At 39.2% G+C, this 21,282-nt stretch overlaps 3 protein-coding genes across 3 annotated transcripts in view; all 3 read left to right on the forward strand.

Annotated features, from left to right (window-relative positions):
- Positions 1-5,954, forward strand: part of LOC137278483 (scavenger receptor cysteine-rich type 1 protein M130-like) — a 34,286-nt gene extending 28,332 nt beyond the window's left edge. The window contains exons 11-15 of the mRNA XM_067810841.1: positions 69-224; positions 433-1,277; positions 1,839-1,857; positions 2,621-2,694; positions 3,971-5,954. Coding sequence (XP_067666942.1) covers positions 69-224; positions 433-455 — 179 coding nt within the window. The 3' untranslated portion in view covers positions 456-1,277; positions 1,839-1,857; positions 2,621-2,694; positions 3,971-5,954. The remainder of the gene's footprint in view (positions 1-68; positions 225-432; positions 1,278-1,838; positions 1,858-2,620; positions 2,695-3,970) is intronic.
- A 1,902-nt stretch (positions 5,955-7,856) lies between these two features.
- On the forward strand, positions 7,857-19,158 carry LOC137278494 (beta-porphyranase A-like). The gene is made up of 2 exons (XM_067810852.1): positions 7,857-8,136; positions 17,607-19,158. Exon 2 carries the CDS (start codon positions 17,627-17,629, stop codon positions 19,061-19,063), a length of 1,437 nt encoding a protein of 478 aa, XP_067666953.1. The 5' UTR covers positions 7,857-8,136; positions 17,607-17,626; the 3' UTR covers positions 19,064-19,158.
- On the forward strand, positions 8,742-10,799 carry LOC137271862 (E3 ubiquitin-protein ligase TRIM56-like). The gene has a single exon (XM_067804257.1). The coding sequence runs from the start codon at positions 8,742-8,744 to the stop codon at positions 10,797-10,799; it is 2,058 nt and encodes a 685-aa protein (XP_067660358.1).
- Positions 19,159-21,282: the final 2,124 nt, after the last annotated feature.

Consider the following 21,282-nt stretch of genomic DNA (forward strand, 5'->3'; position numbering starts at 1 on the left):
CATACATCTCCAAATAGATTACATTCATTTCTTCATTTTGATGATCTATTCTTTCTGTTCTGCCACAGTGCAAGCCTCCTCTTCAATCGGGAACGATGGCTCTACCAACTACTATAAACTAATTGCCATAGCAACAGGAACTGGTGGCCTTAGCATCCTCATTATACTGATCATCTTCCTTATCATCCTTACCTACCAGATGAGGAGAATGAACACTGCAAACCGTAACTGTATTTGTAGTGTAACTTGATAACATCGGATAACATTAAATATCCACATAGCCGCACACTACACAACATTGCCTTATATGACAACCTCGCAACCTTACATTAATATCAGCTACACTATGTACAAAATAGGAGAACACCTCAAATTCTATTACTAAGCAGTATTGCTCTGAATATGACCGGGACAACTATGTTTTCGTTCCAGCTACTGGGAATCCACAGAGGTAAGTGCATTTTTATTGATAGAGTTGTTTCCTCAATAGTTAACCTGTGTAACTGTAAAGATACTTACAGTTATATTGACTTTATGCCTAAATGGAACATAAAGTTCAGCCATATTGCCCTTTTCCCTTTTCAGTCCACACAAAAACAAAGTTACAGCACATTTGTTTATTTCACCGATGTATTTTCGAGCAATTTTAAAAGTCTTTCTAAAATGTATAACGATGTATTACATATCAACAACAATAGCTTACTTGTAAATTAGTAGAAACATTTGTCTGCTTACAGTTATAAAACTGACTGAACTTTTGTTAGTGACATTTAGAATGAAGAGGAACACATTGTATGGATTGATCTCTTCTTGATTACAATGGATATAGCTTTTCGGTGTAGATGCATCATAACGGTATTAATATCTGCACTTCGCATCAATGGCAAAGAAATTTTCAGTCCATGTAACCTGTTCCTATTTACACCGGCAAAGGATTCATGCATAGCCACGAAGCATATATTTGACTTATTATCTCACAATGTGATAGGGGCGGTGGAGTAGCTCGACACGCCGAGTGTACGATATGCAAAGCCCATTTCTGGTGTCCTCGGCCGTGATATTGCTGCAGTATTGCTAAAAGCGGTGTCAAACAGAACTCACTCACTCATTCACTCACTAATGTCTGCTAAACGAGAATCTAAATACACGGTTCAATGAAAACAAATTGTAAAATATATCCATTTGATTTTGCATGTGCACAAGAGCTGCACAGACGCCCAGCGCAGATGAAGGAGGAAGTCAACAGAATTACGAGGCTCTGGAACTACCATGTAGAGGTATAGCATATACATACATACATACATACATACATACATACATACATACATACATACATACATACATACATACATACATACATACATACATACATACATACATACATACATACATACATACATACATACATACATACATACATACATACATACATACATACATACATACATACATACATACATACATACATACATACATACATACATACGTAACGCACGCATAGATACATTCCACTGGAGCAGGTCATGCCTAGCCTTACCGACAACACCTGGTGTTATCAATGATTATCAGTGATACAGTCATATATTCTTCACCGCTGTTTTGTCAAATACACAATGCAGTTTCTTTCGGGAAATGATCGTGCTGATAAGTCAAATTTAAAGAAGGCTATTCTGGTCAGATCAATATGTCAGTTTTCGAAAGTCTATGACAACCTCGCAACCTTATATTAATATCAACAATACTATGTATAAAATCAGAGAATTCCCCAAACTGTATTGAAAATATTATTAAAACGTTTTGCTCTGAATATGACCGGGACAACTATGTTTTCGTTCCAGCTACTAGGAATCCACAGAGGTAAGTGCATTTTTATTGATAGAGTTGTTTCCTCAATAGTTAACCTGTGTAACTGGTAAAGACACTTACAGTTATATTGACTTTATGCCTAAATGGAACATAAAGTTCAGCCATATTGCCCTTTTCCCTTTTCAGTCCACTCACAAATTAAGTTACAGCACATTTGTTTATTTCACCGATGTATTTTCGAGCAATTTTAAAAGTCTTTCTAAAATGTATAACGATGTATTATATATCAACAACAATAGCTTACTTGTAAATAAGTAGAAGCCTTTGTTCTGTTTACAGTTATAAGACTGACTGAACTTTTGTTAGTGACATTTAGAATGAAGAGGAACACATTGCATGGATTGATCTCTGCTTGATTACAATGGATATAGCTTTTCGGTGTAGATGCATCATAACGGTATTAATATCTGCACTTCGCAAAGAAATTTTCAGTCCATGTAACCTGTTCCTATTTACACCGACAAAGGGTTAATGCATAGTTACGAAGCATATATTTGACATTTTATTTCACAATGTCTGATAGGGGCTATCGGGTAGCCCAGAGGTTAAACGTTCGCCGAGTTCGTTCGATTTCCATCATGCGTACAATATACAAAGCCCATTTCTGTTGTCGCCCGCCGCGATATTGCTGCAGTATTACTAAAAGCTGTGTCAAACAGAACTCACTCACTCATTCACTCACTAACGTCTGCTAAACGAGAATCTAAATACATGGTTCCATCAATATACCCATTTGTTTTTGCATGTGTACAAGAGCTGCACAGACGCCCTGGACAGATGATGGAGGAAGTCAACAGAATTACGAGACTCTGGGGCTGCCATGTAGAGGTATAATAGCATCTACATACACACACACACACACACACACACACACACATACGCACGCACGCAAACACGCATACATTCCATTGGAGCAGGTTATGCCTAGCGTTAACGAGAACACCTGGTGTTCATATTCTCCACACTCGTTTTCTCAAATATTCAGTGCATTTTTTTCCAGGAAATGATCGTGCTAATAAGTCAAACTTAAAGAAGACTATATTAATCTGACTAGTATGTCAGCTTTAGGGAGTATTTTGTCTGTTAGTTTTCTAAATGTGTTTGTTTTATGTTCGGGGTTCTAAGAATACGCACTGCATTTGGATTTATCCCAAGCAATGGTAATGAACATATCGTTTTGTAAATGTATATTATAATAGACTGATGGGATAAGGTGGCCACAATGGTGGTTTGGTTGTCTGGTTGATTATAACAATGCTAACCAACGTAAACTCCGGCGTAAACTATACGCACTTACTCAACTCCTCCAGACATTGTCATCATAGCAACCTGAAGACTTTTCATAATACCACACTACGACTTCTGTAAATATTCAGGTACCAGGTGTCTCTGACATTTACCAGGTATCTGTGTGTCTGACAAGTAAGAAGTACAACTGTGTCTGACAAGTACCAGGTGATTGTGTGTCTTGCGCGAGAAGGGTACACAAGATACTAAATGACCGAGGTCTTCACGTTTGTCATTTTCATTTTGGGGGTTGGTCTGTACAACTGAAGTTTGCTAGTGCTTTTTGAACTTTTTGTCTGTATCATTACCTTCAAGCCGCACAGAGGCCATTCTCTGTTTGCACAAGCACATGGTGGATAGGAAAAATTATAAAGGAATAGATTTATCTTTACTTGTTTGAAATTGTTTTGATGTTCTTGCGCCAATAGGAAATCCTACAGAGGGACACGGGTCGTATCCCAGTTGTGATGGTCGATGCGCAACGTTGTTGCTCACTGAATGCATCCATCCCGCCACAGTATTATCGATCACTCCAGATACATTTCTAAAACATACAGATAATCATTTTAGATCAAATTATTGTTTTCAAAACATTGCATAAAATTACAACGATTAATTAGATTAAAACTGACCTGAAAAGTATCTCTTACATAGCTGGAAGTTGGAAGGGAGGTCAGTTCTGGACAATGGCGGTTTGTTACTCAGATCACACGTTTTGGCTGATGTCTCATGTTCTTTGGCTGACAGGTTCTTTCCGACAAAAAGAAATATTGTCAGCAATTTACTATCATAACTGAGACACCGTTTTTCTTCGCAGAGGATATCTATGAAAACACCGTCGTCGTGAACTAGTCGTTTTGGTAACTATGGATACCGACATCATCACGTGACCTGGACACATCTCAGCATCAGCGATTAGCATTCACCACAGATTATGTTAGCGTGTAAATGCCTTCCTCATATGTTTGCGATATTTGGTTCCAGGCCGATCACTGCATCCGGGTTGTACCTAATTGACTTCTCTCCCGTTAATTTCATCTTATTGTTGTCATCTTATTGTTATCATTGATAATTAAATCTGACATTACGTTGATTTGTTGTAAGTACTCCATGTGATGACTCATTACTCACCTGACCATGGCGAAGAAGTACCTAAAGACAATGTCACGTGTTCATGTTCTTTCAAGTAAATGTCCAACAATGACCATGCATACATAGCAATTCCTGTCTAAGTAAAATTTAGTCTCAGAATTATTGAGATGCTCTCTCCTACAAGGGTTTGTTAGATTCAGTATAGGAATGTAACGAATAACACTGAGTCTAAGTTTACTTAGAATGAAGTTCCTGTTTGTTTTCATTATTTTCATTTAACCACACAGCAGTGACCACATTTGTACAGTTGCATACCTTGTAGTCACGGCCGTTACTTGGTTTTCTTAATACATCCCTTTTTGACGACAGTTGTCACCTACAAACCTTGTTGCCATGTTCGTTACTTGGTTTTCTTAATACATCGTTTTTTGACAACAGTTGTCAGTTACATACCTTGTTGCCATGTTCTTTACTTAGTTTCCTTAATACATCGTTTTTTGACAACAGTTGTCACCTACATACCTAGTTGCCATGTTCGTTACTTGGCTTTCTTAATGCATCGCATTTTGACAACAGTTGTTACTTACATGCCTTCTAGCCATATTCGTTACTTAGTTTCTTAGTACATCCCTTTTTGACAACAGTTGTCACCGACATACCTTGTAGCCATTTTCATTACTTAGTTTTCTTAATACATCGCTTTTTGACGACAGTTTTCTGTTACAAACCTGACACATAAATGTCGCTTCTGATTGACTGAGCGCACTTCTATTATTATCAGTGAGTGAATGAGTGAGTGGGTTTAGTTTTACGCCGCACACAGCAAAATTTCAGCTATGTAGCGGCGGTCTGTAAATAATCAAGTCTGGACCAGCCACTCCAGTGATCAACATCACGGGCATCGATCTGCGCAAATGGGAACCGATGGCATGTGTCAACCTGTTATTTTCAGTGGCTTTCAAGAAGCATTTCTATGTACCCTGCATGGAATGCCGAAATCATTTGGTACCTCGTGGAAGTAATTCTTTATCACGCATACTATTGAATCACGGGATTTACATCATACGGAATGACCGATATTTTTGCAAATGCAAAGCGATAGGAGGGCGATAACTCTTAATCTGTTTTTCTTGTCTGCAAAATGTAGCGATGACTACGTACTTCAAACAATTGAAAATTAACATTGAGGTGTTCGGTAGGATAAATACGCTGTACACTGGTCCCTCGGGTACATCGATCCATGCCCCACTCGTGACCTTTGAAACAACCTAACTATAATGGTCTTCCACTTAAATATGAGTTAGCAACCTCAGCCCACAGCAATACTTTCCAATGGCATTTATATCATGATCCACAGCAGTATTTAATGTAATGATGTACATGACAGAGTTAACTTTACGGCATCCTTCTATCATGAAAAGGTGTGGCCTCTTTAGTGTTTCGAGTGTTACATGAGATTGTATCGCATTGAAACGTGATGTTACTAATTTCTGTTACTGGCAAAAAAAATGAATTAAAAAAATAAGAACAAACAAAATCACAATGAACACGAGGACTTATACAGGTTGACTGACGTTAAAACAGTCACCATTATGATGTCTTACGGTTTATCATATGTCGAATGAAGTGTCTACTCCTTTGCCTCAAATACTATTTTTATTCTTCAAACATCATTATTGGATCAATAAATACATAGTTATTTCTCTTAACGTCGCATTGTTTTGATTTTTGTTTGTTATTTAAAAGGTAACAAAGACATTCTAGTTACATGGAGGCGGTCTGTAAATAACTGAATCTGGACCAGAGTGTTCAGAGATTTGCAGCAGGTGCTTAAATCCTGAACAACTGGAAAATGATGACATAATTATATCAATCAGGTCAGCGAACCTGACCGCTGAAGACCCTAACCCGCTGAAGACCCTAACATATACTGTTAATATATACGATCTCCCACCCATTTTTGACACATACTGTCAATGTATACGATGTCCCATCCGTTTTCCACACATACTGTCAATACATACGATGTGAGGCGTCGACTTTGATATATTCTGTCAATGTATTCGATGCCCCACCCATCTTTGACATGTACTGTCAATATGCATAAAGTCACACCATCCTTCACGCACATAGTCAATATAAACTATGTCCCATCTGTTTTCCACACATACTGTCAATATATACTATGTCCCATCTGTTTTCCACACATACTGTCAATATATACTATGTCCCATCTGTTTTCCACACATACTGTCAATATATGTGACGTCTCACCCATCTTAAACACGGTCAGTATATTAGAAGTACCACCCATCTTTCACACTCACAGCCAATATATACGATATACCGAACATATTACGCACATATCCCATGGGTGCATATCATCACGGTAAGGAGTTACTCTAGAACTACCCTTTTCGTCTTCCTTTAATGACTGCGCTGTTCCAGCTGTGGCCATTTATAAGCTGGATCAAACAACACACTATTCCTTCCACAAACTGTTCACTCACACATGTAGGTCGTTGTTTGTGTAGTTAGGGAGGTAAGGATTGGCGTGACAAAGACGGTGTCAGTGATACAGCTCATGTTCACATCTATCACAGTGTTATCTTAACACTTCTATACAGTAGCAATCACGCGGGAGTCAACAAGCAGATAGGGCACAACAAGGAAATATGTGTTGTTGGAACAAACTTTCATGGCAAATATTGTCTTGAGATTTAAAAACAAAATCAGCGGAATACCAGAAACGAACTACCTAATCAAAGCGCATCATAATAATGCTGAAACCAATTCATAGATATTTGTTATGAGCGTGATTTTTTTTACGCCGCATTGTATTCGTTATGACATATGGTAAATACTTTACTGGGTTAACAGAAGAAATGGTATTTTGTTATCGTCGAATATGTTCGATTTTCAAACGTAATGATCGACGGTTATAACGAACTAATGTTTTGGACCCTTTGTTCATAGTCAATGTTTGACATTGTCCTCAAGAGCAGTTGATAAAACTATTGTCCCCTCACCGACAAAAACAGATCATCCTGTATTAGGAAAGCATATCAGGTGTGTAGAGTCAGGACGACTGTAATCCAAATTGAATACGTGTGTTACAACACATTAAAATACATGCTGGAGATGTTGTGAAACGCGTTTCTATGGGCTTATATTATTATTAGCATTATCATTATGAAAATATTAACAGCCGATTCTGTCACTGCCGTGGTTTGATTTGATCTGGCGTTTGTCCTAGATGGAATTAGAAACATAGCACGTGATTTCCTGCGGTATGTCTTTCTTGTGCAGAGCTGACACTGACGCTAAGCACCTTGAGATAGTGTTCGAATCCCCGTTGGCCCTCTATGTGGTTAGTGTCTAGCGTCACTCTCTCCTCTGCTCTCCCCTTCATACACACACACTCACTCACTCACTCACTCACACTCACGCACTCATACACACTACTCATCCCATTGGTATGTAACAACCCTCACTAGTCAAACAATTTCGCTATAGCGAGAGAAAAAAGGCCTCCCCTTTATACCACTCAGTCTGGTTTATGAAACGGTTTAATTAGTTGTAACTGCCTAAACGTAGTGAGAGGTGTGAACATTGAAACTCGAATGTGTTCTTGTAGCTAATGGACATGGCAAGGATGGTAAGGATCCAATGGATGCCACCCTGTTGGTGGTCAGAATATAATGTGTGTCCTTCCTTGGAGAAAGATGTATGGAGTGGGTCAAGTGATCCTGCAAGTGTTTGATGAAACGATTATTTAGAGTGGCCGCTTATGTCGACTATTTCCTGTATGCACGGGACGCTGTGACACTGTGAGGATATGTGAATTGTGACTATGGATATGTGAGGATATCAGGATATGTGACTGTCTATGTGAGTACAATTCACATGTTGTCAGGATATTCTGTTTTCTCTGCCTCTTTTTATGCCAGCCACTACAAACAAACATACGCTGTCGCTCACTGTCTTCAACTTTGACTTTGCATTTGCCTTGTTCGTGTATTCCCTGCTAAACGTTTTGTCCTATATCCTTGATTGCGTCATGCCCTTTCAGAATTCTCATGCTTGCCTGGCAAATGTCCTTGATACGTTGCCCTGAACCGGCAACTGTCACAGTCTCTTTGGTCAAAGTCTCGATCTGTTTATTTCTACATCCTAGATATTAGCCCAATTTATCTCTTGTTTGAAGTCTTTCCCAGGCTTCTTGATGAACTTTCTGTCTGCCAACTTGATCTCTCTTGCTCCAACTTCTTGATCAGCTCCCTGGTGCTTACTCTTTGCTCCGTTGCCTTGCTCCACCGTCTTGCTAGGCTTTCTTGTTCAGCTTCGTTATTTAGGGGTTTTTTGTTCGGTCATCTTCCTTAGCTTCTTTGCTCCATCTCCTGCTCCATGATCGTGTTCAACCTCCTTATTCAGACAGCCTCCCCGTCCCCTTGCTTAGCCCCCTTGCTTATACACCTTGCCAAGTGGCACTCAACATGGCTAGCATGAGCCAGCTAGCTGACGACATTTTCACATGTACATTATGTGTGGAGAAATTCCGGGAACCGAGAACACTCCCCTGTCTACACACATTCTGCCGATCCTGCCTTGGTCTCTACATCCGCCAAACAATGGTCAAAGGGACTTTCAATTGTCCACTCTGTGGTCAAGACACAAAATCAGAGGTCAGTGGGTTATCTGTCGAACAGTGGATGGAGACTTTCGTGGCCAACCATTTCATCGTTAGTCTGTTAAGGATCTCTGAGACGAGACAGAGTGAGAAAGCCTGTGACATATGCAAGCAAGAACATGTTCTTGTGGAGGCAGTAAGCTGGTGTAAGGAATGCCTGGAAGCATTGTGTGAAGAGTGTGAACGCGTCCATGGCCGGAGCAAGGCTTCACGGGATCATCATACTGTCAGCATTGAATATCTTGAAAACGAAGGTCTTGATAAACTTTTGAGGCCGAAACGAGGACCACTTGATTGTGGTGACCACAAGGGAAAACCTTTGTCAATGGTTTGTTTGAAGTGTAAGAAATTTGTCTGCGAAACTTGCACAGCTGTGAAACATGCTGGTTGTAAACAGATACAAAAAGCCGATAAGATTTTCACTGACCTCAAGAAAGACATCACTGTTGCAAAGGATAGTATTACATCTTTTCGTCAGTCAGCCCAGAACCTTTCTAAAACCTCCCAGGAACATCTTGAAAGTCTGACCAAATCTCGAGATGAGGTTTTGGAAGATATATCTGACCATGTAAAGGCCATGATGGACCTCGTTCTGGAGAAACGAAACAAACTCGTTGCAGAGGTTGAGGCAATGTACGAGAAACAACGAGAAAACATTTCCGAGCGTGTTCTGAATGGTGACGTCCGGGTCAATTCTCTCTATAAGTCTGAAAAATTCCTAGACCAACTTCTGATGTATGGCTCGGAGGTGGACGTCCTAAACAATTTCGACAACATCGCCAAACAGATCCACATCCTCAACAAACAGGTACCAGTGGTCAATCAGGCTAGAGACGCAATGCAGATGAAGTTCATTCATGATAGAAGGAGCGTTGATTCACTTCGTTCTTTGCCCTCACTGGGTGAAGTTAGAGTTGTAAAGTCAGGAAAACCATCACTTAAGACAAAACCTGAGGCTGCTTTGGCTCTTCCTCCGACAAAAGCATCCGTACCCTCTAAAGGGCTATCCTCCCCGAGGAAGACTCCAGTTTCAACAAGGAGAACACCCCGGACACGACTTGTGTCTTCCTTCTCAGGACGATCTAGGAACGACACAATGAAGACAGACATAAGAGGCATCCTCCTTCTGAGATCTGGAGACGTAGTCATCATGGATGTCCACTTCAGGAACAAACGCCTTAAGAAGTTCACACCTCGTGGAAAGCTAGTGTCTGAAGTAGATCTTGGTGATTGTCCTCACTCTATAGCACTTGTGTCGCAGACAGAGGCGGTCCTTACGCTTCCGAAGTCAAGGGAGTTTGCGTTTGTCACCGTCGGAGGAACTTTACACCTCACTGGTAAAATAAAGACTCGGAAGAGTTACTTCAGTCTGGCTTCATCCTCTGAGCAGGTTCTGGCCACAGTTGGATTATCTGCCCCTGATGTACTTTCTATCGACGTCATTTCTTGCAATGGGGACATCCTCAATAGAGTATCATTGGACAGAGATAAGTTTCATCGAATACCACTTGACCTCACATTGTCCCCAAGCGGCGATCTTATACTTCTGTGTCCAGGACGAAATGTACTGACCTGCATCAACATGACAGGAGATATCCTTTACACATACCAGCCTTCCAAAGCTCAGGAAGTGAAGGGGGGTGTCAGTGTCACCACTGACACACAAGGTCGTACACTACTCGTCGACAAGACATCTTCTAAGATACACGTCATTTCCGGTGACGGTATTCACCAAGGGGAGCTTTTTAGTCGACGAGACGGCCTTCATGAACCCCAGGCAGCAGTTGTTGGAGACTCCGGCATAACTGTCGTCGCCCAGGCAAATGGTGAAATCAAATTCTTTGCTACTGCCAAAACTATGTGAGAGCTGAGAAGTTTAGAGCTGTAGCTCGTTAGACAATCATTGAAGAAACCAACCTTTCACATTTATATTGAAAAGACTTTCCCAGAAATATTCGGTAGAGAGAGAACATTGTACAAAAATTATTTTTGCAGGAAACCCTTAGGGACCCATCAGTCAGTCAACAATTAGTTTTACACGAGTGACAGTTTGTGTGAGTGAAACTACTTATTTGAAAATTCAGTAGTGATCAAAACATCAACATTACAGCTTACATTTTGTCTTCCAAATAAGACAGGTAAATACTACCTGATAAGAAGTATAGTGAAAGTATGTGTTTTAAAGTCTTACAGTCACAATCATTTTCCCTGCATAGTGATTCCAGGTTGTATTAAATAGTACCTTAGATCTCGGATTTTAAAACACACAACACTAATCTGTTTCCATGCGTGTAAGGTTGAATGTTATCATAACGTATGTGATATTATTCCCAACTGATAGCTCGTGACGACAAAGGTTTGGTTCGATTCTCCCACATGGGTGTGAAGGCTGTTCACTGTATCTCCCGGGATAACGCAGAAGGAATATTGCTAAAAGCGGCGCAAAACCATACTCACTCACTCTAATTGTGAACAGACAACTTCATTCCGTTTGGTCCTCTTAGAAATGACTGTTTCTTTTTCATGACGAGGCACCATTACATAGCAGTGATCAAGATGTGTACATACCCAGTTAGGCATTGTTCCATCCCTGGGAATCTACGACATATATATCCTGCAGAAGATGTTTGCTGACATTTGTAGACGTGTGTTACAAGTAACAATCTATAAAGGAGTTCTGTGTAAACAGGTATATTACTATGGCTTCCAATCCCATGTAAAATGCATTAAATTATATTACAAAGACCAAGATTTGATTTTCTCTACTTCATCTTCATTTGGAATCACTTCTTCCCAGACAGTACCTACATGCCATGATTATAAAATTATATTATCTGGCCAAACAGTTGACTTTCTTCTCTGAATATATGGCAAAAATAAGCAATGACAATGACAATGACAGTGACAATGACAAAATCGGATTAAATCTAAGTACATGATATTTTTTACAGCTGCCTAATATTTTCTACGATGGTATAGTTACAATTGTACAATCGACTTTTGTCAGAGATTTCCTACGAATGTGGAAAGGGTTTTGTCACTTCGGTCATCTTGTCAAATGTTTCTCTGCAAGAAACAATAATACATATGTACTCATCTTGTGTCTGCCGTTCGATCCCAAATCACGAAAAGCAATATAGTGCTACCCTAAGGTCGTTACATTTGTCCCCAAAACCTTGTGGTGCCATACCTGCTAAAAGTATGGTGACGGTTTAACGTCTTGCCAGTCAGGCTGCATGTCCCAAATGTGCTGCAAAGTTTGAAGCCAGTTATTTTTGTAACAAACCTCATACCTGTGTCGGTAGTTCTGGTAACTACTATCTTCTTCCAATGATTGTCCCTCTTGGAAACTTCATTCCAAATTTTCACATTTTAGGCATCAGCTTAAAATACCATTTCCGAGGTTTTTCTGTCACGAGAAAAACCAGTACCAACACAGTTTCTGCATTTCTACAGGCCCCCCAAACCAAAACAATTTTCTTGTAATTCTTTGGGTTGCTATACGGATTACAAGTGGACTAAGACTTCTGATCCTACATTACTGTCTGCTGAAGTCCAGTCCAAGCCTCCGCAAAGTGATCTGTAGTTCACAAACCACAGACTCGTCCAAAATTGTCCTCCTGTCGAAGACATAGATACATGTGCATATCAGAAACGGTCAACCAACTCAGAACTACATGTTAAGCCAACTGCAAAAACTATACAAATGACTATAAGCTTAGACCTTCAGTTCATATTTATTTACAGAATAATATGTATAAAGAAAGAACTATTGGGGATGAAGCTAGTTGATAATGATACATGTATTTTGTTTTTAAAAAAATACCTCAGAAGAAACATCATATATTATATTTCAACTGTCATTTAGTTAAAAACGTTTAGCATTATGTTCAACATTTATTAAATACCCTCCTCCAATGTAATGTTTCAAATACCCTCCTCCAATGTAATGTTTCAAATACCCTCCTCCAATGTAATGTTTCATTTGCAAAATTATGATGTTTGGCGTGTGCTCAAACAATAAAATACTTAATCTTATCATGTTTGTAGCAAAAAGATTAGTTTATGTTTCAAGTATTAATGAACATGCCCTTTCTTTAGGGGATATATAAAATGATATATATACGACAGAAAAATACATAGCTACGAAAAGTAATTGATCCCTTTATGAGGAAGTGGAAACATATATCTGCCATAATATGTTTTGAGCATTGAAGCACTCTTAAAATATCAATTGATATTTCTGGTCTCTACTCATTACAAGTAAACAGTACTACTAAATCCTATTCCTTCAATGGTATCTACCTTCAACAGAAACATAAACATTATGTTTATGTATCTATTTCCATTAGAACCCTTCAAAACCTCAACGATGTCATATATATTGCAGCTTATGCCATATATGATATTATCGTCGAAGTGAGCTACCAAGAAACCCCCAAAATCAAAACAAAACAGTGAAACTTTTACAAAGAAACCCGAAATCGGCGAATAACCATAACTAAATCTTCAATAAGTATGGATCCCTTGATGACATAGATGTGTCCTGCCAAAGCCACGGTGTGACCCATTGCTTGGGTCACATCCTCTGAAGACATAACGTCCTCAACTGTGATACAATGAAATTGTGATGGGCTTATGAATGATGTATATAATTTACAGTTATTAATCCAATATTTCAAACTGTCAGCTTTCTTCAAACATGAAACCTATCTCAGACTGATATCTGATCTTCAGAGCCAGAATGACCAGCTACCTAAGCCCTCCTATTACCGTCGGCGATTTGATCGGGCACAACCATCTACGGGGAAATACAAGTACAAACACCAACGCAGAGTTATTGAAGATTTTATCTCCTGTACCAGTTTAACCCATTTATGCATATCGTCCCATTTTTTTCTGATGAGTACTTCAAGAAACGTGTTTCTCTTCTATTGTTGAAGATAGAAACTTTCAGTATAGAGTAAATGAAGCTGAGAGTGAATGAAGCTGAGTACATAGTTGGGTGGTTGAACCATTCACTTGTAAAATTTAATTTTCTTAAGCATGGCCACTTCCAGTGACGGGGTAGTTCACCTGCCTATTCGGTCACGTGTGACGTTTGACGATTTTATTTTATTGGTCCCTATTGTAACTATGTAAGTTCATTAGGATGTGTTTAAAACTTTCGTTGTTCAACATGATGTTTCCATACTCAGTTTTCCACTAAAGTACCGTCCAAAAAATAAGACGATATGCAAATAAGTGACCTGAAATTAGGTAGTGTATTAGGCTTAGGTGCTGGGAGATGAACCTGTTAAATCTTAAAATTGACTCTTTTAATTTTGAAGCTTTCATAAATTCAATCAAACTGGCTTTTATATGTTATTATTTTATATGTTTTCTGATGACCTAAAAATTGCAGTTGATAAATAAGTCCTCTGTAGTTCATCACATATGAAAACCATGGGTACAAGGTTATTTTACCGTGTTAGGTATTTGCATTCATACGCACATCTGGAGGAAGTGAAGGGCCTTGGGCGAATATTTGTTGGTATGTCATACAACATCATGTAAATCTTTACTTCTGTTTTTACGTAAACCACATTGTATGCCAGCAAGTAGATTATTGGTGTCTAAGTGCCCAACTAATCAATTACTGATCATGCGTTTCATGGCTTTGCAAACGCAGCTAATTAGTGAAATTGGTCGATAATATAAAGGGTAGGTATGGTCACGTAAAGGATAAGGAATCGGAACAATTACAGCATCAGCTGCAGCTTGGTTTTAACGCTTCCAAATGAAAAGATTTCAATTTTAAGATTTAAGAGGTTGATTTACCCAGCCTAAGCATAATATATCACCTAATTTAAGTCCACCTATATGCACATTATCCCATTTATATAGGACGCACTTTTCACGTTTAAAACAAGTATGGAGTATTTAAGAAATACAGTTCGTTCTACCACCATGTATTGTGTAATAAAGCACACTTTCGCCCTGAACTATTATAGCTAAAGCACGATCGGGAGGACGCTCGCGTCCGAGTGCTTTAACGTTATAATAGTTCAGGGCGAAAGTGTGCTTTATTACACTATACATGGTGGTAGAACGAACTGTATTTCTTTTCTGAGATGCCATATTCAATAACTTCTAAGCCTAATTTCGATTAATCTGTGGCAGAAAACAAACGACGGTGTCTGTGACCTAAATTAAGAATCCTCGCACAGGGCTAACTGACGCGCTGTTCTTTTAACGTGTCAGCCCCCTACGTTAAGACAAAGATTAACACTTTTCAGGTACCCATGTTAAACAGCTGGGTGGTCTGAATGCAATGTGGACGAGTGAGTGAGTGAGTGAGGGAGTAATATTTAACGTCACTTCGGCAATATTTCAGCCATATCGTCACAAGAATATTTACCACTGAAATGGGATATATGTATGTCATAAAAACTGTCAACAAAGGACAGTAAAACAACTAGAATATCACAAATGGAATTAAAACTAGCGTGAAAAGTTAAAACGAATATCACGATTCGGACAATACAATATAAAAACAGGCTATAGATTGCCGACAACTAAAGGTAGATCACCATACACAGGAACCAGATATCGCGGGATAACGTTCACCCTAGAGGTGTTTTGGTTTGATTTTCGAGTTTGAAGACGTATTAAAGTTAATAAAATGGGTGTTATGTCGTGGAAATCAGGCAGGATGTGTGGGGACGTGTATAATTGAGAGGTACGTGTGCATAGTTTTGAATGTCACCGAATTCTTAGCGTACATTTCAGCTTGAAATCGGAGCGAGTCGATGTCGGCACGAAAATCCAATATGGCAGCTGCTGCTCCTTTACTCTATTAATATATATGACGTGAGTGTATATCTATGGTCTATGTTTAACCTACAGTGCGATATCGGGTTCCTATGTCACCATACTAGGGACCATGGGGACTAAAGTACCTTTCCTTCCTGCATGGACCCTAGCTGGATTTACACCATCCTTTCAGATGTTAGCAATCTATTCACATCTACCCAAGAATTAAATATACACATATACTACGATTAAAAACAGTGGAAAATCTAAAAGTACATGCAATGTTTTGGGACTTACGTACCCTCACAGGAGGACAATAATTTTACAATACTTCAAACCCCTTTGAGGGTACAGCCACTAACAATTCAAGTTACTAATCTAAACTACCAATAATTAAAATGCAACTATCTACAAAACATAATAATCAAAATTCAGTCGTAAAATCAATTTCTTTTAAAATCAAAAACAATAATTAAATGAGAGCTAAATGTGTTAAAAAGGTCCTTCATTGTTATACCTGTAAAATACTTATCCCTTATGATTAGATTCTTCTTCCTTTTTCAATCGTAAAATATGTGTCTTTTTAATGTCTGGGTGTCTGGGTAGATTTTTCAAAACTGCTTACAGCTCAAGGGATGGAGTAAACGAGGGTGGGGTCCTTGCAGGAAGCCAATGTCCCCTAAGTTCTCATGGTCCCTAGTGTGGTGATCTACCTTCAGTTGCTGGCGATCTATAGCCCATTTTCACATTGTATGGTACAAAAATTTTGTGACAGTTTAGTAATTTTGTTAGGCGATAACTTTGCACAATCACCAGTTAGTGAATCTCGTGAAGGGAGTGAGTTTAGTTTTACGCCGCAATCAGCACTATTCAGCTATATGGCGGCGGTCTGTAAATAGTCGAGTCTGGACCAGACAATCCAGTGATCAACAGCATAAACTGCGCACTTGGGAACCAATGACATGTGTCAACCAAGTCATCAATCCTGACCACCCGATCCCGTTAGTCGCCTCTTACGACAACTTTAGTCGCCTTTTCTGGCAAGCATGGGTTGCTGAAGGCCTATTCTATCCGGGACCTTCACGGGTCGAATCTCTGGAATGGTTATTATATAAGTAGTATCAAACTTTTTTTAGATGTTGAAAGATCATTGCGTTGTGATATCCTATGCATTTTAGATTGCTATATCAAGGTTTAGATTCAATGTTTTTAATACTGCCGCTGATATGATACAAAAGTCTCCCACATATATGTAATTTGGGCGTGGGCGTAGCTTTGGCTGTGATACATGGGTCTCAAAACGGACATTTACTATTCCAATATGGGTTTGGCTATGCTTGGAAAAAAACAAGAAATTGGAAATGTTAAATATTTTGTTATCTATTCAAAAACAGGCTAGGTGATAGCTTACAACAATCTTGGTACTCATCAATTAGTGAATCTCTTAAATACATATTATATAACGAGTATGAAACTTTGTTCAATTTTGAAAGATATTTGTGTTGGGATATCCTGTGCATTTAAGAATTGCTATATCAAGGTTCAAATGGAGTGATATCAAATATGCGGTTGATTGTGGCAGGTATGATGGAACTGAATATGACGAAAGACTATGCTGTATATCAGCATTATATAGACCATGAACATCATGTACTAGATATTAGTAATGCCTATCATATGCACACAACTAAATATACAACAAAGTTCACTAAAGAATCACTTTCTCATTTCTCTTTTGTAAACGTTTTGCAAAGCTGTTATATACAATGCTGACCTATACTTTCATCATGTACAGAGCTTGAGGAACTCCAGGAGTGTCTGTCTCTCCGTTTGACTAATGTTTGACTTTCCTTTTCTCTCACGCTCTTCTGTACAGGACTGAACTGGCCCGACTGGATGAATAAATCACGTCATCAAGGTCAGTTCCCAAACAACGTTGATGCTGCATCAGAATTTGTGTCGCTAATGGTTCAGAGTGCTAAGGACTACACAGGAGGACGCCTTCCTTACACATTTGAAGTCATCAATGAACCTGATTGGGTCGAAAAGATTATTGACCAACAAACAAATATAGATTTTCACAACTCTGTTGCCAAGAAGCTGAAATCACGATTTGGAATGAAAGTTCCCGGACCAACATACACCAGTATGGCCTTACGACAAGCAGATGAAAATAACTTCAGCTATTGGAAAAGAACTGCGAAGTTTATGGACATGACGCTTGATCATTTGGACTTTTTCTCTTTCCATTCCTACAATTATCTGCGGGTGTCAGGTGGAAACTATTCACGTTTTGGCATCAACGAAGCTCGTCTGGTCGCCTCTATTGACATGGTGGAGAATTACTCCCATCTCAAGAAAGGCAAAAATGTTCCGTTAGTTGTCAGTGAATTTGGTAGAGGAAATGTTTTCGGACTTCCCGACGGTTTCGAAAATGGAATCATTGACTTTGAGACCATTTATCAACCCAACGGTTTCATGTTTACTTTCCTGAACTTGAGGGAGTTTATCGAAATAGTTCTAGTTTTTCTTCACGGAAAAGTTCAATATCCGGGTCATCCCACCCTAAGGAATTCCTTATTTACCAAAGACGGTCATGCTCTTAACATGACGAAATATTTCACGTTTTGGACAAACTTCGTTTATAACCACAAGTTTCTCCGTGTTTCAAGTCAATACAATGAACAAGAAAGAGTAATTGCACCCCTGGCTCTGGCAAACCCTCTCACCAAAGAGGTGGTAGTTCTTCTTCACAACTATGATAGAAATTGGCAAAATGTACAACTTGACTTCTCCAAAAGCTGGATGAATCCTCCCACAGGCGAACGAACATGCGTTCTTTTCGAAAACAGTAATCCAGCAATTCATCTCAACTACCATTTCAACATATCTAAGGATCATGGCTCCGTGGGTCTGCCTGGATCATCAACATGCTTCTACACATTTAAAACCAACTACAACTTTGGCAGAATGCCCACGTGCAACCAACGCACATACTATGGCAAAGACATGGTCATCCCTATCAGCCATGGTCATGCTCAGACAACCATCCGTCTTCCAAGCTCTGGTTACAGTTCTGCGCATCTTAGGGTGGGAGTTAGCAGAAATTTGAATGCTGACGCAAAACCGAAGGCAGTTGTGTTCAATGGCCACACGCTGTCATCAAGCTACATGCTCTTTGATTCTATGAAGACCGACGGAAAAACAAAATGGAACGTGTGGGTGTTCATGGTCCCCGAATCACAAGTCCGAGCAACAAACAACGTCAACACGACCTTTCAAGGCGACGGTGGTCATGTATCATCTGTTGGCCTCATTGTCGGTAAAATATAGGAGAAAACACTTATCCTCAGAACATGGCTGATCTTAGGACTGAAATTCTCGTAGATGGCTGCCTGTCATTGATGGAATAAAGATTATTAAATCTCCATGTGGGTTGTGATTTGGTATGTTTCTGTCCAGATTTATTGAAGTCAAAGAAGAAAGACACATGTGCTTTCACGTTGAGTGAGATAGTTACAGTCTAACGTGGGCAATATTTCATCTTTGACGTTATATAAAACTAGTAATAGTGTGCTTATAAAGCTACATACATTATATCAACAGATTGGGTCTTCACTTATTGTCGCCGAATGATGAGCGTGGGAGAAGTTTCGGTACAAAGGGTACTATGTGTGAAGCGCAGTTGGGGTGTCCTCTGCAGCGATCATGCGAGAATATAGCAACAAGTATCTAGGATTGATCATGCCTTTGTCAAGAAGCCGTCGACAATCTTTGCATCTTAACGACTGGCCCAGACAACATAGTGGGTGTTATGGGCAAGACAACATTGTGGGTGTTATGGGCTGTGGCACTGGCACAGTGATTGCGATTCTGTTTCAGAACACTCTGCAGATACCTCAGTGAATGAATGAGTAGTCTTTTACGCCGCTTTAAGAATATCCCAGCAATATCATGGCGGATAGTGTTACATAATCTTGACATAATTCTTAAGAATCAATTATTGTGCTAGTTTAAATAATGAGTGAGAGAGAGAACTTATATGTATTGTCACATCGGCAATGTTTCAGCCATACAGTGATGAACACAATCATTTATGATACAATAACTTAATATTTACCAAACAAATGTTGACGAAGAACAGTGAAAATATAGTATCAGAGAGAAGGTAAAAACTTCCAGGTAGTCATAAAACGATATCATTAAATGAGACCAAGACAAAAATATAAATGGGCTATAGATCACCACAACTAATGATAGAACGCGATACTAGGGACCATAGGAACTTCCATTACTTAAGTTATCTACACGGGCCCTAGTTAAGAAATACAGTTCGTTCTACCACCATGTATAGTGTAATAAAGCACTATTTCGCCCTGAACTATTATACTTGCGTCCGAGTGCTTTAACGTTATAATAGTTCAGGGCGAAAGTGAGCTTTATTACACTATACATGGTGGTAGATCGAACTGTATTTCTTTTCTGAGATGCCATATTCAATAACTTCTAAGCCTAATTTCGATTAATCTATGGCAGAAAACAAACGACGGTGTCTGTGACCTAAATTAAGAATCCTCGCACAGGGCTAACTGACGCGCTGTTCTTTTGACGTGTCAGCCCCCTACGTTAAGGCAAACGTTATTAGAAAAACAACTGATGAACACTTTGGTGATGGTTTATGTTCGGGTTAAATATCTTCTCTAGATCATTTTAATTACATCCGTGATTCTCTTAAACCATACAAGGCAATATGACCGCCTCATTTCTACTACCAACGAAAGTTTAGATCAGTACATTCAGAGGAAGCTGACAAGTCAAGCGACATTCCACGATTGCATTATGGGAATGTAAACATTGCCAACATTACCGTGACTCTGTAAGATTTTGAGTCGAACTATGAGACATTTTATCCTTCGGAAAACATAAACGTAATGTTTCCACAGTGATGTTGGCTGTGTGGTGCAACTGCAAACCAAGAAACGGGATGCGACGAAGCAGTTTACTGTGGGAGGCTGCACGAGGCGATGGCAACTGACCTTGTGACGTAATGCAAAAAAGTTCGATTACGAGGGGGCAGACTGGAATGGCGCAGCGACGTCAACACATTGTGACGTAATGCAAAAAGTGCACATTATCGTCTGATAAAGTATTGTCGGCGCCTTTGATCTTTCACAGAAGCATCTTAAAATTACTGGTAAAATGATACTTCATTCCTTTCATTGCTTGCCAAAAGAAACCAGCTCACAAAATCTGATGATAATCTAAGACCCTATGTATACATGTACCGTGATGAAGTAGGATATCTCGCCATTCTGGATATACATAAAGTCTGAAAGAGCAATTATAAGTGCACTAACGGGTCAAAATGTCACAGGCAACAAATGCTTCAGAACACAGGTGAAGAAAAGTAATGGTAGTTTACAATTTCTAAAAGCTTCGGTGATGTACTCTGACTGAAATTTACGAGTTAATCAAGCCGTCTATAATTATCATTATATTTTCACCATATAATATATATAATATATATAATATATGATATGACATGCCAAGAA

This window comes from Haliotis asinina, chromosome 1, assembly GCF_037392515.1.
Source record: "Haliotis asinina isolate JCU_RB_2024 chromosome 1, JCU_Hal_asi_v2, whole genome shotgun sequence".
Taxonomy (NCBI): Eukaryota; Metazoa; Mollusca; class Gastropoda; order Lepetellida; family Haliotidae; genus Haliotis; species Haliotis asinina.

Bases quoted from the DNA above. Each gene is read 5' to 3' on its own strand.
- LOC137271862 (XM_067804257.1), top strand. From the start codon at position 8,742: ATGGCTAGCATGAGCCAGCTAGCTGACGACATTTTCACATGTACATTA.
- LOC137278494 (XM_067810852.1), top strand. From the start codon at position 17,627: ATGAATAAATCACGTCATCAAGGTCAGTTCCCAAACAACGTTGATGCT.